Source organism: Capsaspora owczarzaki (assembly GCF_000151315.2).
Source record: "Capsaspora owczarzaki ATCC 30864 unplaced genomic scaffold supercont2.8, whole genome shotgun sequence".
NCBI lineage: Eukaryota > Filasterea > Ministeriida > Capsasporidae > Capsaspora > Capsaspora owczarzaki.
Window position 1 is genome coordinate 1,080,824 of NW_011887299.1, and position 16,349 is coordinate 1,097,172.

The 16,349-nt window shown below is 53.7% G+C and overlaps 6 protein-coding genes across 6 annotated transcripts; 3 read left to right on the plus strand and 3 right to left on the minus strand.

Moving 5' to 3' along the window:
- Window positions 1–40: 40 nt before the first annotated feature.
- On the plus strand, window positions 41–3,295 carry CAOG_08874 (hypothetical protein; the record flags this gene model as incomplete). Its single annotated transcript, XM_011272227.1, has 4 exons — window positions 41–72; window positions 176–259; window positions 317–388; window positions 460–3,295. The coding sequence occupies 4 exons, from the start codon at window positions 41–43 to the stop codon at window positions 3,293–3,295; spliced, it is 3,024 nt and encodes a 1,007-aa protein (XP_011270529.1).
- Window positions 3,296–3,723: 428 nt separating this feature from the next.
- Window positions 3,724–5,953, minus strand: CAOG_05273 (hypothetical protein; the record flags this gene model as incomplete). Its single annotated transcript, XM_004346908.1, has 3 exons — window positions 3,724–4,450; window positions 4,568–5,450; window positions 5,557–5,953. The coding sequence occupies 3 exons, from the start codon at window positions 5,951–5,953 to the stop codon at window positions 3,724–3,726; spliced, it is 2,007 nt and encodes a 668-aa protein (XP_004346958.1).
- A 1,488-nt stretch (window positions 5,954–7,441) lies between these two features.
- On the plus strand, window positions 7,442–8,743 carry CAOG_05274 (UDP-N-acetylglucosamine 2-epimerase; the record flags this gene model as incomplete). Its single annotated transcript, XM_004346909.1, has 1 exon — window positions 7,442–8,743. One exon carries the CDS (start codon window positions 7,442–7,444, stop codon window positions 8,741–8,743), a length of 1,302 nt encoding a protein of 433 aa, XP_004346959.1.
- A 108-nt stretch (window positions 8,744–8,851) lies between these two features.
- On the minus strand, window positions 8,852–10,086 carry CAOG_05275 (hypothetical protein). The gene is made up of 3 exons (XM_004346910.2): window positions 9,795–10,086; window positions 9,277–9,684; window positions 8,852–9,158 (listed from the first exon to the last, which is right to left on the minus strand). The coding sequence occupies exons 1-3, from the start codon at window positions 10,059–10,061 to the stop codon at window positions 8,982–8,984; spliced, it is 852 nt and encodes a 283-aa protein (XP_004346960.1). The 5' UTR covers window positions 10,062–10,086; the 3' UTR covers window positions 8,852–8,981.
- Window positions 10,087–10,770: 684 nt separating this feature from the next.
- Window positions 10,771–12,172, plus strand: CAOG_05276 (succinate:fumarate antiporter). Its single transcript, XM_004346911.2, has 2 exons — window positions 10,771–11,022; window positions 11,129–12,172. Exons 1-2 carry the CDS (start codon window positions 10,882–10,884, stop codon window positions 12,008–12,010), a joined length of 1,023 nt encoding a protein of 340 aa, XP_004346961.1. The 5' UTR covers window positions 10,771–10,881; the 3' UTR covers window positions 12,011–12,172.
- CAOG_05277 (hypothetical protein) lies at window positions 12,138–16,272 on the minus strand. Its single transcript, XM_004346912.2, has 3 exons — window positions 12,712–16,272; window positions 12,463–12,596; window positions 12,138–12,364 (listed from the first exon to the last, which is right to left on the minus strand). The coding sequence occupies exons 1-3, from the start codon at window positions 16,264–16,266 to the stop codon at window positions 12,286–12,288; spliced, it is 3,768 nt and encodes a 1,255-aa protein (XP_004346962.1). The 5' UTR covers window positions 16,267–16,272; the 3' UTR covers window positions 12,138–12,285.
- Window positions 16,273–16,349: the final 77 nt, after the last annotated feature.

Consider the following 16,349-nt stretch of genomic DNA (forward strand, 5'->3'; position numbering starts at 1 on the left):
GTCGCTTGATCAGCCAGATTCAGACGAGTTCTTTCACTCAATGTCTCAACAGTTTGGACTCGAATCGGGTTGGTGACGCTGGGCACTCCAACAGAATACGACCTTGCAAAATCTAGAGTAAGCGTTTTCAATGTTGAATTCCCAACCGCAGCATTACTCACAGATCAATCGTTAGTCTGTCATCGAATCAGATCGGAGACGCTGGGGCTCTTTCCATCTCAGAAGCACTCCAAAAAAATACGACTTTGCAAATTCTCAAGTAAGCGTTTAAATGTTGAATGCCCAGCAACAGCATTACTCACAGATCAATCGGTAGTTTGGAGAAGAATCAGATCGGCTATGTGGAGGAAACGGTACTGCGCCACAGTATCCGTCCAACTTTTCAGTTGTAAGTTTTCCGCTTGGTCCGAGTTCGTTCGTCAACGACCCCATTCTGACCTCACTTTTCCCCACTTTCAGACACATTGCGAATCAGTGGCGATTTGGTTCCGTTCGATGCCAGGAAGTTCGCGTGGTCGTGCTTGGAGATCCTTCAGTCGGCAAGACCTCGCTTGTTACTGGAAGCGCCGACGGTTACGTGCGACAGGCGTTCTCCAATATGTTCAGCATTGCCAATTCCACCGATGGTATTGATATTTCGACAGTCGTTCTGCGTGAGAAAGACGAATCCATGATTTTGATCGTTTGGGATTTCGCTGGTCAAGAAGTCTATCTGGTTTCGCACCAGTTCTTTCTTCGAGAACGAACAGTCTACCTGGTCTTGTTTGACGTGCGTGAAGACTTGTCACTCCATTCGCGCCTTGCCTTTTGGCTCCGCAGCTTGCACGCTTGCGTTCCAAACGCCGATATCATTCTTGTTGGAACCCACATTGATGATCCGTCATACACTTCGGAGCGGCAGCAAGAGCAAAAACAAAATCTTGCCAATCTGCTCAGCAGCCTGAAAAAATCAAGTGTTTCGTTTAACGTGCGTTCGACCGTCTACATTAACGCGCGGAACTCTACGGGGGCCCCGAGCATGCCGGAACTCAAGAGTGCATTGTTTCAAGCCGGACAAAACATGCCGTTTTACAATCAACCGGTGGATGGCCGGTACATCCGGTTCAGAGACTCTCTACGGAAGCGAGCCGATCAGTTGGTCGCCCAGAACAAACCGCCCCTCTGTCGATGGCATGAAATTGTCGAGCTTGGCCAGTCACTGCGTCTCAGCGGGCGAGCCATCGATGCATTCATGGAGCTCTTGCGTTTTCAAGGCTGGGTCGTTTTCCATCGTCTCGCCAATTCAGCGACCCCAGACACGTCCAATGTTCCCGCGCTGCAACCTGCCACTCTCCTCGCTTCTTTGGACGATATAGTCATCTTGAACCCTCAATGGTTCACGAAAACAGTCCTGACTGGGGTAATAACCCAGAAGCCTAAAGATCGATGGGTCAAGGATGGCATTGTGACTCGTGCAAATCTGCTTCGAAACGCTTGGAAGGGCATCGATTCTGCGATTTGTGATCAGTTTGTGCTGCTCCTTCAGCGATACGAGCTTTTGTACAAGATGAGCGATGCCGATCAGACTGGAACCGATTCTGCTTCAAGCGCCGAAACTCGCTATGTCATCCCTTCGTACCTCCCAGCTTACGAGTTTGACTCTAGTAGATGGTCATTGAAGCCTGAAGCGAGCGAGCCGCACGAAGTTGCCATTGTGATGGAGACAAAGTTTCTGCTGGAAGGATTTTTCTCGAGGCTGGTTGTGCGCTTTCACGAGCGGAAATTCAGTTTGACAGCGTGGAAAGATGCTGTTCTGGTCAATTGCGACGGTCCTCGAGCGCTCCTGCGTGTTCATCGCAACGATTCCAATGTGCGCCTCGAGTTTACCGCTCGCGGGAAGCATCCAGAGAGGCTGCTTCCAACTCTGATTGAGATTCTTGACACGCTCAGCTCGGATTGGTATCCTGGAATTTCATGGGAAACTTATCTGCGCTGCCCCATGCACGAGCCTGATGACAATCAAGCATGCAGGTTGACGCTACGACCTCGAGTTCGTGATGCGGTCATTAACAGTATGATTTTGTCATGTTTGCACAAGCACATCACGCTACCAAAGGAGGAATGGCTTCCAGTTCTCCACTCGCTGTTGCAGCGTCGCTTGAAAGCGGTTTCACAACCCACACCGGAGGATGTCGAAGCGCTACGGCAGCTCGAACCGCAACCAGCACCGGCGAGCGAGATCCAAAGAGCAGCGACGGAAGCTGCATCACTTGTCGCAGCTCAACTGCAAACGCAGCTTCAAGAGTTTGCGACTTCCAATGCGCAACATTTTACCAACTTTGCGACTGAAGCAGCAAGGAACTTGAAGAGTTTCCGGGACGCTCTGGATGTTCTTATTGGATCAATTCCAAATGTGGTCAAAACCAATTCTGTCGAGTTCGACAAAGTTCTGAAGCGCATTGATGAGCTTGCCGACAGCTTGATTTCGCGGCTGGACACGGCAGAATCTTTGCAAAAGGAGCAGAGAAACGAAATCGCTCGTTTTTTCACGAGTCAAGTCCAAATGCAACTGGATTTGCTGGACAAACCATGCCCCTTGTTGTTTGTCGTGATGCCTCCGGCTGCGACCCGGAACTGGTTTTCCAAGCTCAAAGAACTTTACAAGTCACGCCACACTGCGCACCTGCTATGCGCTCACATGGGTACCAACAACCAGCCAGAGTGGCATCGTATCGACAGTCATCCCGGCTACGAAATTGCCAAGTTTTCAAAGTGGCTGAAAAAGTATGGTTCCCGTGTTCGCAGCCTGCTTGAGTTTGTGCGTCCGTTCTTGAAAGCAGCCAGCTTTGTTCCTGGTGCACCAGATGTAACGGATGCTGTTGATTCAGCCAGTACTGCTTTGGAAGACCCGCTCGAAGCTCTGCCCTACTTGCAAAGATTGCTCGACCACGCCGATCAGAAAAAGAGTTCCAGCGCCAAAGGGAAACCAGCGCCTGCATCTGCTGCTTCCTCAGAAGTCACACACTCGTCCCAAGAGGCGGCAAGGGAATGGGCTGCTTTCCTGTCCAAGAACGACGAGTACAAGTCCTTTGCCGGTTTGGAGCGAGCTGTTGTGCTCGACGGTGGTGAGGTTCGTTGGGTGTGTCCGACGCATGCGCAAGAGCCCATCTATCGCACCAGCTCCATTTCGAGCAGCTCGTCCGCCGGGTCCTCTAGCACCGCTACAAGCAGCTCTTCCAGTGGCAACGTTGCTAGCAGCTCTTCCAGTGGCAATGCTACAAGCAGTTCCTCCGCGCCATCCATTTCAACACCGTGATGCAGGCTTTTGTCTTCACTCGCTGTCAAGATTGTGCTTTTATGTCTGATTCTTTTATTTTGTGCATGCGTTGATGTTCAACCCAATTTTTCCCACTCAGACAAACTGGTATTGCAAACTACCGTCTGATGAAGTTTGTCTTTGTATTTTCCGGGTTTGCAATTGAAATCTGTCGTTGTTAATTTGTTGCTTTGTTGTTCTGAAACAAAAAATACAGAAACTGAAGCAATCCTTCAACGACGATTTGAAAAGCACCAGTTCTGAACAATGTCAGACATGCACGAGTAGATCTATTGTCGCCTGGAATTCAATCCTCGCTCTAGATACGAGCAAGGATGCGAAAGTGTCGTTGACTGAGAATATACCGTGAAAATAATTCAAAAAACAATTAGGGGGCTGAGCCCGACTTCGCAACACACGCATCCAGATCAAAGAATCGTGGCTTCAAACTCCCGCTTGGCAAGAGCGACCTTCAAAAGCCAGTGAACGCCGTCAACAACAAGATCAAGTTCGACAGTCCGAACGGCGCCATGCTGTTGCGTCCAGAAAACGGGCTGAACCAGCCGTGCGGCTGGGACCTGGCCCGATGGTTGCGCGATTTGGAGCGCGGTTACGAACGCCACATTGCCTCGAACCGTTGCTCGCATGTTGGAGACGAACGCGGGAACCGGTACACGCAGCTTTGGATATGTCCAGCCCTGCAGTGTTGGCGTCGCTTGTCCCTTGATCAGCGTGATGGTGGACGAGGAAATGTTGGCAGTCGCAGACCAATCCCTGACACGAGCCACAAGCTGCTGTTGGGTGCCGTCATGCTCCACAAAGGCGCTGTAGCCAGCACGATCCGTCATGGCCAACGCTATCTCTGTGTCGTAATGGAGATGGCGCGTGTACTGGTGCACACTTGAGGAATCGGATGGCACGGCCAGGTCAACCACCACGAGTAGCTTGGATGGAAGGTAGAAAAAGACACGAGTGTGGCGGATTCCCTGCGTTCGTGTCAAGATGGGGTTGTCCCCGGCAAACACAGTCCAGCCCTGATTGGACGTACTGAGCAAAATCGCAGAGCCGTACGGCTGGCCGAGTTTCTTGCACGGCTCTGGTTTAAAGTCGTCTACCGTCATGCCGTTGTGCGCTGCACCACTGACCGTGTAAAGCCTATGTCCAAAGGCAAGCACATAGCATCGAGCTTGTTAAACACGGAGGCAACAACTTCAGGGGCGGAAACAAACAAACAAGAAAACCAAACAACAATACACAACCTGCTGCTCTTACCGATGAGGGTGGTCGTAAAAATAGGCAAATCTCCCTTGATCGACGAGCAACCGGCGCCCAAACTCGGTGAGAATAAAGGATAGATCGTCGTAGTGCTTGTGGACGCAGGAAAAAAACCAGGCAGTCACAAAGAGGTGACTGCTCGTTGATAGTTGCTTGACAATTGCAACACCGCCGCGGTTGAACTCTTCAGGCGCCAACCCGTCCGTGTGCGTGTAAATCGGCTTGGGTGGAGTATTCTCGCCCGCAGTATCGCCGATCAACGGCAGCGACTGGGCGTCGTCGGTCGTCAGCATCCAGGTCAGCGTGTTTTCCATTTGCGGCAGAATTGCCTTCAAACTGGTGTACGAAAGCAAGCCAACTTGATCACAAAAGTAAAGCAAGTAGGACATCCAGAGTTGGTAGCCTGTCGAGTGCTCCTTGTGCACGCCAGTGATCGAGTCGAATGACGCTCGTCCGTTTTTGTTGAATCGCCCGATAGCCGTTTGTTTCCACATCCGCGTGTCTGGGTGCAACCACGGCGCAATGTCTGACAAAAGATAGAGCGATGCGTCGCAGAATAAACCATGGTTGTGCCACAAGTAATTGGAGGTGTCCACCATAAACTCGCCGTGCACAATGGCGCACTGTGCCAGTAGCCGCATTTCTGAGAGTGGTAGTATTAAGGGTCCGGCATGGGCACCCAAGTGCATCAACGTCACAAGGACCACAGCTCGAGAGGTGACGGCCATGTCGTACCAGACAAAATTACCATTGTCGTCCGTGTGTTGGTGTGTGTTGCGGAACTTTCGGCACCAGTCCAAAGCATACCATTTCCCCACGAGCAAGTACTCTGGGGTTTGAGGATTTTGCGCATATGCCCGAAGAGAGGGCGCAACAAGGTCTGTCATGAACGGAAACACGCATGTTGATGGGTTTTCAATGCAGTGTTGGTCGAAATCACGAAAATCCACCCATTCAGTCGAGGTTGAAACAACGGTAGGACCTACCGTTCAGACCGTGCAGCCACATTCGCCAGGAACGATCGTGGAATGGGTCCATGGACCAGTCGACTGGCAAGGAGACATTGGCAACTTGCAGATCAATGTTGAGTTCAAATCCGTCGGCTGTCTGATCGGAAGGCAGCCAACTGGGAGCAGGGCTAATGTCGAAAAGGGGCAGAAAGCCCAACGGCCGTTTGAGAAGGCACTCGACGGCCACTCCAGCCGCTGAATCGTCGTCTAGAGAGTTGAATCGTTTGCATGGATCGCTGTCGTCCTCCTCGAGCACGACAAAGTCGAACGAGTCCATGCCGCTGCTGCTTTTCAGTGTGGACGACAAGAAAAACCCGATCACGGCGCCAAAAAGCAGCACACCCGCAAAGATCAAGCGGAGCCGCGACGTCATTGCTTTCAGAAGCACCGACGCCGTTGGGTCTAGTATGTGAGGCAGACGTTCATCGCAAGCACAAGGCAAGAGGGTGAGAGGGGCGGAGGGGACAAAACAGAACACCGCACGCCCAAAAAAAAAAACAAAAAAAAAAAAAAAAAAAAAAAAAAAAAAAGGCACCCGACTTTTCTTTAGCATCATAAATCAACAAAACGCTTCATTTTTTTTTTTTTTTTTTTCATTTACGGTCTCAAGTCAATGTTTGACCTTCAACGGGGGAAAAAAGGTTGACTGCATCTCCCATCAATCCTCTAGCTTCGCCGTCCATGTAGCTAGACTTGTACGATCGCTGGTAATCATTGGAATCAGTCAAAGCAAAAGCAGTGCGAACTTACGTCCGTCATCGTCATTATTTGCATTGCAGTCCCCGTTTTGTGTTTGTTTGTTTGGTCGCTCATCTTTCTGCCAAAAAGGTAACCTTGCGCAACATCTGCCCTTGCCTCGTCAAATCCCACTCCAGTTGTCGCTACAAATGCGTCAAAGTCAAATAGAGACCTCTAAGAAGAGAGAGCAGCACTCAGAAACAGGGCTGGAGGAGGAGGCGTTGTGCGAACTTCTTGATGCTCTCGTGGGAGCTCCATTTTTGGTCAACCGCAGTTGCTCCCTTCGCGCCCGCCACAAGTTGTTTTCCGCCTTCTCGTTGCTTTGATGGAACGCTGGTGGCAACCTGTTTGTGTGCACTTGTGGCTTGGCCAATGCGTTCGTGGGTGGGGCTTTTTGTTATGGTTGTTTTTTGTTGTGGTTCTTCCATTTTTTCAACTTTTTTTTTTTTGTTTTTTTTTTTTTTTTGTGGAACTGCCTTCCATTGCGTGCCGGTTCCGCCCCTCGCCTCCATCGGCTCGCCACCTGTGTTGTCCATGTGTGTCTGCATGTGTTTCCATGCTCGCCTCCATCATGCCGCGCCTCGTCGCTTTGGCTTGCGCTTTGTTCTGGCCCCACGCGCAGATTTGGCCATTCCTTTGCTCCTTGACTTGCTCCCTTTGGGGAACAGCCATCACGATTCGCTCATCTTGCGCCAGTCTCTGACAATGGCTGAGGCGCGGGCGTTGGGGGGGGCAGACGAGTCGGGTGCAAGGCGGACGAGACGAGTGGAACAGCTTTGCCAAATGCTGCAGTCGTAATGAGCAGCCGTCCACTCTCCACTTGTGTTTTGTTACTCGCACTTCACTTGTCGCTGCAGCTGTTGCGTTGTTTTCCCAAAAACGTTCAAAACGGACGACCAATGCAATGACAGCTGAAAGACCTCAGAAACCATTGTTGTTGGTGTTTGTTTTTCAGTTTTTTTTTTTTTTGGTTTTTTTGGTGCATTTCCGAGCGAGATTTCCGTCATTCTGGCTTATTTTCGTTTTTGGCTGCATCGCAGTTTATTTGACAAAGCTCACATGCCCTCCCTTTCTATGAACTTGAAACCTACTCGAATACAGAGTTTACAAGTTTTTGAACAGCATGCAAGCCAATGTCTTGACACCCGCTGATTCCAGCTCCACAACCCCTCTGTCGGCATCCCCGGTGCCGTCCGGTGGTGCCTCGCTTGTGGGCGTTGCTGCGCGCATTGCCGTGCGCCCGACTGCCACGCGAGTCCTCTCTATTTTCGGCACTCGCCCTGAGGTCATAAAGTTCTATCCCGTGCTCAAGGAGATGGACCGTCGCTCGGAGAGCCTGTTGTCAATTACCTGCGTGACTGGGCAACACCGCCAGATGATTGACCCGCTCCTCTCGCTGTTTGACATTGCCACGGATATTGACCTCAACCTGATGACCCAAGGCCAAACCCTCTCCAACCTGTCGGCGCGTCTGTTCACTGCGCTGGCGCCCGTGTTTGAAGCCGTTCGTCCTCACCTCGTCCTTGTTCAGGGCGACACCACCACAGCCATGATTGCCGCCATGTGCGCCTTCTACTATCGCGTGCCTGTCGGCCACATTGAGGCTGGTCTGCGCACGAACGACCGCTACAACCCCTTCCCCGAAGAGGTCAATCGTCGTATCGTCTCGGTTGTTGGCAACCTGCATTTTGCCCCCACAAATTATGCCGCCGAGGCCCTGCGCGCCGAGCGCATCGACATGCAGACCGTGTTTGTCACGGGCAATCCCGTTATCGACGCCATCCTGCTGATTCGTGAGAAGGCACCCTCAGCAGCGGCTCGCCAGCTGCTCGATCGCGTAGAGGCCGTCGACGCAGCCACTAACGCCACGCTCCCCGCTGGCCAGAAGGCGCGCCATATTCTTCTCACTGCCCATCGTCGAGAGAACCACGGAGAGGGCATTGCGGCCATCTGCCGTGCCGTCAAGCGCATCATTGCGCAGCACAAGGACGTGAATGTGTGGTACCCCGTCCACCTCAACCCCGCCGTGTGTGTGCCCGTCCGCCAAGAGCTGGGCAAGGTGGAGCGCGTCCATCTGCTCGACCCGCTTGAGTACGACGTCTTTGTCCACTTCCTGGACCGCATGTACATGGTCATGACCGACTCTGGCGGCATTCAAGAAGAAGTCACTGCGCTTGCCAAGCCCACCATTGTCCTTCGCGAGACCACCGAGCGCCCCGAAGGCGTCGATGCCGGCGTTACCAAGCTCGTCGGCATTCACGAGGACACGATTGTCAAGGAGGCGAACGTGCTTCTGACGGACGAGCAAACTTTTGCCAAAATGTCGTGCAAGTGCTTCCCGTTCGGCGACGGCACCGCTGCCAAGCAGATTGTGGACATTATGCTCATGTCCGTTTCCGAGGTCAAGCTGAGCATTGGTGCATGAGCACGGCGACGAGTTTGCTGTTTGCTTTGTTTTTATTCGTATTCTATGAGTTGTCTTCTGTTTGAGGGATGTGTTAGTGATTTCTGTCGTACGCTCGAACGCTTGCGGTTGCTTCTCTTGTATTGCTTTATTGGGTCTTAAAAATTAATCGATATTTTGCTCGTCAATGTTTGGTTGTTCGATGCTTGAGAGCGCTTCATTGTTTCAGCACAACGAAACCAGCAGCAATGTTTTACTTTTATAGTGCTGCAGAACGCTTGGAGGCTGGCAACGGCAGCGCGTCCAAGGGCACCAACAGCCGCAGCTTGTCGTCAAACCGCGACATGCAGCCGCAATGGTTGCATCGGAAGCGAAGGAGCAGGCGAAAGCGAATGTCAAAGTGGCAGTAGGGACAGTTGGCCTTCCAAAAGTAGCTCTGTCGGTCCATTCCAAACATCACATACATGAGCGCAGCGTGAGTGTGCCAAAAAAAACAAGAAAAAAAGGCGACAAAACACCGAGTTCGAGTTCATTGTCAGAAAGTAGCGACAGACCTCGTGCAGCTTTTGTGGAAAGCCCTTGATCACGCGCCACAGGAGCCAACCGACACCAATGTAAGCGGCAAGCGCCAAGCAAAAGATGGCTGCCGCCTGCAGAATGCCTCCAGCATAGGAGATGGTCGAGGTGACAAGTCGCTTCCAGCCCTCCGTGGCGACAACATCCGTCATCAAGGCCGACGACAAATCGGTGAGCTTTGTCTGGAGAAGGAATTCCAGCATGGCGCGCACGAGCGGCACAAACAGGGACGGCCGAAAGAGCATGAGCAGCAAACCCAGCGCAAACCCAACGTAAACTCCCAGATCGCGCATGGACACTGCGTGAAATGCGACCATCGGGAATGGTCTGTACATGCGCTGGCTATTTCTTTGAGTGAATACGCCAAACTCCATCGTGGCGGGGTCCTACCATGCCAAAAAAACCAAAAGTGCTTTTGCAGTCAGTGAACAATTTGGCTCAAATTTTTGTTGGCTTGTTTTTCCACTCAACGTTCGGCACAAGTGCTGTTGCTCACCTGGTCCAAGTGAACACCCAGGCCGTTGACATCGTAGTGCACGGCATTGGTGATGAGCGCATTCTCGAGTCGCAATGTTCGTGGCGAGGCAAATTTGCGCATCAGAATGACTTTGCGGACTGCGTTGCGGAATCGCTCGCGAGCCAGTCTCCGCCGTGCATTGAGGCGCTGGACTGCGGTACGTTGGCGCTGAGCAGTCTGTTGGCCGTCCGGCTGCTGCGGTGATGGCCTGTGTGCCCACTGTCCGACTGAGCGCAGCAGGTCCATTCTTGGTTGTGTGTTCCGAATGAATAAGGACGACTGATGTTGACTTTTGCCGTTTCGTTCTCCGACAAGACAGAACTTTCCACTTTGACATGAAAACCAGATTCTTGTTTGTTTTCCCCACTTTGCAACAATTCTCACAATCTCAGACTTTCCCGCTTTTTTCAAAAAGCAGACTCCGTCCAAGAGCTCGGCTGTCTGTCTGTTCCTCGTCTGTCTTCCGTCTCTGATGTTGGATTTTTTTGATCTTTTTTTTTTTTTTTTTTTTTTTTTGTTGGGTTTTTTTTCAACTTTGGTCGGTTTGCGTGATCTGCAATGCTGGGTTGAAAAGGCACGACGACGATCAGCATGTTTTGGGTGATTGTGTGTACACCGATCAACTCAGCTCAGTTTCAGCTCAGTTCAGTTCAGTTCAGTTCCAGTGGCGGAGTGATTGTGAGTGATTGTGAGTGAGTTTGGGTGAAACGGTCAGTGACTACGTGAGTCCCCCGCAGTCGCTTCCGCTTCAGTCGATCACCGATCGTCATTTTATTGCAATGATCAAAACTCGAGTACTCCTTTCCATCCATCGAATGGCATTGCGCGAACGATGATGCAAAGCAGCGCAGCGCGTGCCTTATCACTCGCTCACACTTTTTCCTTCGCCATTCTCCATTGTCATGCATCAAGCACTCACTTCACTCACTTCACTCGACCTTACACTTTGGAACGCTTTCGCTCAGATTCTCTGTTTTGCACCCGTCCGACATTACTGAGCAGGAACGGAACATCCTCCCAAGAACAAACCACTTGAACGATTGAAGAAGCCTCTTATCAAAAAGCCATGCCGCCAGCAAAGGAAAACACCAACCGGACATTCATGGCCAACCTCGTCGCTGGTGGTAGCGCGGGTCTGGCCGAGTCATGCATCTGCCATCCGCTCGACACAATCAAGACGCGCATGCAACTGCAGCGCAACCGCGGCGTAAGTGAAAAAGGCGGATTCGGTTTGACTGTGGTGGTTTATTTTTTTATTTATTTTTTTTTTGTCGGTCGATCGCTCACCCACCCTCCTCCTTCTCACTCCACAGGCAAGCATCGGACCGTTCGGAACAGCAAAAAAGATCATCCAAATTGAGGGCGTCATGGCCTTGTATAAAGGACTGACGGCGGTCGTGTCGGGCATCGTCCCCAAGATGGCCATCCGCTTTTCGTCGTTTGAGGCCTTCAAGTCGGCCATGGCGTCTGCAGACGGCACCGTCAGCCGCTCGCGCGTCTTCCTCGCCGGCACGCTTGCTGGTGTGACTGAGGCCGTCCTTGTTGTGACGCCGATGGAAGTGGTTAAGATTCGCCTGCAGGCGCAACGGCACTCGCTCGCAGACCCGCACGACGCGCCCCGCTACCGTGGCTCCATCCACGCTGCGGCCATGATCATCAAGGAGGAGGGTCTGTCTGCCCTGTACAAGGGCGTCATCCCCACCGTCTTGCGACAGGCAACCAACCAGGCCGTCAACTTTACTGCCTACCGCGAAATTAAGGAGACTTGGCTGCGCTACTCGCCCGAAAAGAAGGAGCTCGAGTCCTGGCAGCACTTGCTCGTCGGCGGTGTCAGCGGCGCCATGGGTCCGCTCGCCAACTCGCCCATCGACGTCATCAAGACCCGCCTGCAAAAGCAGCGCACCATTCCCGGCGAGACCCCCAAGTACAACGGCGTGTCGGGCACCATCCAAACCATGTTGAAAGAGGAAGGCATCCGCTCCTTCTACAAGGGACTGACGCCCCGTCTCATGCGCATCGTTCCCGGCCAGGCCATCACCTTTGCCGTGTACGAGCGCGTTTCCACCTTCCTTGCCGTTAACAACTTGTTGCAAAAGCAGCCAAAGGAGGTCCTTCCAGAGCTCAGCCGACGGGCCAAGGAGCAAGGCGCCACGGCCACGACCGAAGCCGCACCCGCTGCTTCCACCGGTGCTTAATTTCAACGTGTTGTCCTGCTCTCTTTTTTTTTCTTCTTTGTTCTTCCTTGGATTTTTTTTTTTTTGCTTCTTTTTTCGTCAACTTTTTTTTTGAAATTTATTGCATCTACACCAGTAGCGCAGATGTACGGTTTTGTTCCATTGTTTCAATCCAATTCATTGTCTTTTTTGACTTTATTGACGCAACGAACAACCCCAAAAGTTTATGTGATTGAAACAACACACACGCTCGATACTCGAATTCGACAAAAGCGACGTGTTGTCGGTCTGAGCGGCTACGAGTCGAGAATGGAAAACATGGCCACGCGGTATTGACGTGATCGAGGATTTCGCACAAGGATGAACGGCATCGGACTAGGTGTGGGGGGGGGGGTTGAAAAGCAACGGCAGCTGTGAGTCCATGCGGCAAAAGACAACAAAAACCAATCATTGCGCATCTGTGCTATACTCACTCGCGTAGGGCTCTTGACGACGCCAGCTCAAGCAACGACGCCAGAGTGCAGAACGCAACGCCAAACCCGCTAGCTCGTGTGAACGAATAGCCGCCTGTCGTCACAAATCCCATGATTTCGCGGGTTGAGGTCACCTGTGAATTCCACCAAAAATAAGAAACCAAAAGCAAACGAGCGAATGAGAGCGGTTGAATTTGGGAAAATCTGGGAGGTGAGGGGAGATGTGCGAGCACAACACACCAAACGCACCGTTCGACCAGCAGCCGCAATATTGCCTCGCACGCTTGGCGTCGAGAGGTCGGAAGCCGTGTGTTTACCCTCGACTGGCCCGGCAAAGTCAAGGGAGGTGGCAAGCTCGGCGCAATCGGCTCCGGTCGGCATGCAAATCATGGCATTGTAGCTCGGCACCCCTTTCGAGAGCATCTTGATCTTGATACAGACAAGGATGGAATGAACAGGACCGGCTTTGAGCTTGTCGAGCGAGCCGGACGTCGAGGACGCGCTAGACTTGCGGGAGAGACCGAGTGCTTGGTCGAGGATTTCAAGTGCAACTCGATCTCGCAGGACAAAGTACGAAAAGTTGTCAATTCCGCCAAGGGCGGTCGAGATGATGCGCTTTCGAAGAGTTTGTCCGTCAGAGTTAGTATCTGTGGGTTGTTGTGCAGCAGCTCGTTGTTGCGCTGCCTTGCGGCCGGCAAAGGTGCGGGGATGGATGGCATTGGAGCGCGCTTGATCAACAACAAACACGGCAGAAGATGCATCATAGTCTGAGCCAACAAGAGCGTCGACTTGCTGCGACGACGCACGCCGCTCCCAAACGGCCAGCAGCCAGGTCCACGCAGCGTAGAACGGCGAAGGGGTGCCAATGCGAAGATAATTCACGCGCTTGGCTTTCGGATAGCGCGAATGCTTGGCGGACAACGCCATGGCTCGCTGGCGAGCAAGAGCACGATGCGCCACCGTGTCGGGGAAGTCGATTGGGAACTGGAGGTCACCACTTTCGAGCGCAGTTCGCTCCAGATCTTCTTGGCCAATCGCACGCGCGCCAGCATACGTGAGGCTCCGCCAGAATGCAGAACCAAACTTGGCGGGTGCAAAAAACGAGTAGCCGCTGGCGTACCCGATTGCGGGTCCACTCAGAGCCTGTCGGATGAGAGACTTGGTGACGGCGGCTTGTTGCAGGCGATCGCACGTCCGCGCACCGGCCACAGCTCGTTGAAGCGCGGCACTGACCGCCGGCTTTTTTGGTTGCTGTTGGCGACTGCCCTGTGCCTGTGTTTGCCTCTCGAGCTGAAGCCGCCGTTGCTTCTCGAGCTTTGCACGCAGCGTTTTTGGAATCGAGGAGGAGGGCGCGGACGACGCTTGCGTGGAAGCGTTGCGAACGTGGTTGACAAACTGCGCCGAGCTTCCGCTCGATCCCGGTGTTTGCACAAGGATGAGCGGAATTGGAGTGTCTTCCTCGGAGTGAATGGTCGCTTTGTTTGGCAGAAGGTACTGTTGCCGGCGCTCGTGCAGCTCTCGTTCCGACACTTGGTGGTCTTGCACAAACGTACGCGAGACCTTGTCCCACAACAAGGAGGCACCTCCGTTATACGATAGCGCCAAGTCTGGGTTGTTGACGTCTTGGTGGCCACGCTGCTGCTGCTGCTGCTGCTGCTGATGTTGCAGCAGCTGATTGAATGTACTCGAGTTGAGCGCTTGAATTCCGCGCGCAACGTTGGCAATGTTGCTCGGATTGGCATGCGCAGCTCGGCGCTCTTCAACATGAACAGCTCGGCGCATGGTGGAACGATGAACTGTGCGAGGATCGTGCACGTCAAGCGCAAACACGGTTCGCGGTGGAAGCGCGGCAGCGTTGTGCAACGTGGCCAGCGACGCCCAGACAATGTTGGATGTCAACGAGTAGGGTTGCCAAAGGGCACTGGGTGGGAGTTGCTTCATGCGTTGCTTCAGGGCGAGACGACGCTGAAAGGTGGGTTTCGAGGACGCGCGCCGAGGCTCTCCCGAAAGCGGGTCTTCCACAGCACGACGCTTGGCGGAATGTTGCGGCACATAACGGTTTTGTTTAGCCAATTGACGCTGTGCTTTTCGCGCTGCGCGATCGTTCTGTTGTTGCTCCCATCGTTGCAGGGAAGTGATTCGACGACGCTGTTGCCGAGCATGCCAGTCATTGGTTGTGGAGGCTGTTGCGATTGTGCCAGTAGTCTGAACCGTGGAGGATGTTGTTACTGTAGTGGTACCAGAGACTTTGCGCTTTTGCGCGCGTGCATCGTCGTCGTCGTCGTCGTCGTCGTCGGTGTCCTCGGCATCGTCGTCAGACCCGCTTGCCTCTTCTTCGTCGCTCGTAAACTCGTCGTGATCAGTAGCAGTGCTCTTCTCTCGTGTTACAGTTGACGTTGATGCAATGCCTCCTTCAGAAGATGCGGGTACATTAGTGCTGCCAAGCCGCCGCCGAGGATGGCGACGATGCCGGTCTCGCCGATCCAGGAGCGACCGGATTTGTTCTGGAAGAATCAAGCCATCCCGAATGTCCAGGATTTCATTCAAAAGAGCGTGTGACCACGGCCCTGTTAGTTGAAACTGCACAATCTCCTTCCGCCGATCCAAGACCAGAACGTTCCTGCTTTGGGAAGACTTGACGGCCTGGCGCAGGGCGAGCAGCGCTGCATGAAAGCAGGCCGGATGAAACCACATCCAAAGAGCTCGATCCTCGGTGGTGGTGGTGGTGGTGTTGCAGGAGCTCGAATCCTCTCGCGTGTCCATCGCTGCTGTGTTTGAAGTGGCGTGATTGTTGCGCTCCACCGGTCGCCAGAGAAAAGAAAAGGGCCCAATGACACCCAATGGGTAGGAGTGAGGGGCAAACAGCATCGCATCGCCGGCTACTGCGCCTGTCAGCGCTGGAGATGCAGTGTTGTCCGCAGCGCTGGGATCTGTCGGGTGGCTGACCGCACCCAGCACCGAAAGGAGCTCCTGGAACGGACCAGCGAGCTCGATTATCCCATGATACGACGCATCGTGTGCTGTCACAGAATGCAGCGTCGCGCGGTGCGTCGCACGCATGCCGCGCTGAGCAGAACGCAGCGCAAGTCGGAATCCCCACTGGTCGGCCATTTTCATCCGCTTTGCGTGCCAGACGTGCGTCTCGAGCCATCCTTTTGCCCTGGCACGCTTGAGCAAGTGACGATGACGTGCATTCGCAGCAATCCGTCGTCGCATTCGAGTCGGGCGCTTGACGGCTTGGATGGTGCGTCGGATTCGCGCGTAGATGCGTTTGCGTGCACGCTTGCTCACCGACCGGCCCGTCTCGCGCTGAATCTTGTCCACACGCACTGTCGTTGCAGACTCTGCAGCCATTGCGACTGGGAGTCCCTTTGCGCTCAGTCCGTCGCCAGCGTTGTTGGCTTGTTGGCCGCCGCCGCCCCGTGCGATCGCCTCGGTCTCGCGCTGAGCCGCCGACCGCGACCGCTTTGGCACGCGCTTGACATTGTGGCTCATTGCTCTCCGACGCATGTGTCGCGGGAGTGTCTGGAAGACGCGCCGTCCGCCGCCGCCGTTGACGGGCTCGTTCAGCGCATGGAGCATGGTCTGAATCTCACGAGCGCGCGCGGCCGCGAACTGGGCGACGGCGATTGCGCTGGCAGGGCCCGACGATGATGCTGATGATGATGATGATGCTGATGGCATGGTGGAGGTGGATGCAGGCGAGGCGGTTTGGCTGGGACGCGGGGTTCCGGTCGGAGTGGATCGCTGCGAGCCGCCAGCAGACGGAGGAGGTCGCTTGAGTGACCCACTGCCGCTACTCATTATGTGGTGGAGTGGTGGGATCGGAAGTGGGGGAGGAGGAGGAGGAGGAGGAGGAGGAGGAGGAGGAGGAGGAGGAGGAGGAG

Bases quoted from the DNA above. Each gene is read 5' to 3' on its own strand.
- CAOG_05275 (XM_004346910.2), bottom strand. From the start codon at position 10,061: ATGGACCTGCTGCGCTCAGTCGGACAGTGGGCACACAGGCCATCACCG. The intron at 9,685-9,794 runs GTGAGCAACAGC...TTGGCATGGTAG, and splicing joins TGGGTGTTCACTTGGACCAG to GACCCCGCCACGATGGAGTT. The intron at 9,159-9,276 runs GTCTGTCGCTAC...ATGGACCGACAG, and splicing joins TTCCACAAAAGCTGCACGAG to AGCTACTTTTGGAAGGCCAA.
- CAOG_05276 (XM_004346911.2), top strand. From the start codon at position 10,882: ATGCCGCCAGCAAAGGAAAACACCAACCGGACATTCATGGCCAACCTC. The intron at 11,023-11,128 runs GTAAGTGAAAAA...CTCACTCCACAG, and splicing joins AACTGCAGCGCAACCGCGGC to GCAAGCATCGGACCGTTCGG.
- CAOG_05277 (XM_004346912.2), bottom strand. From the start codon at position 16,266: ATGAGTAGCGGCAGTGGGTCACTCAAGCGACCTCCTCCGTCTGCTGGC. The intron at 12,597-12,711 runs GTGCGTTTGGTG...TGGAATTCACAG, and splicing joins TTGCGGCTGCTGGTCGAACG to GTGACCTCAACCCGCGAAAT. The intron at 12,365-12,462 runs GTGAGTATAGCA...CCCCACACCTAG, and splicing joins TCGTCAAGAGCCCTACGCGA to TCCGATGCCGTTCATCCTTG.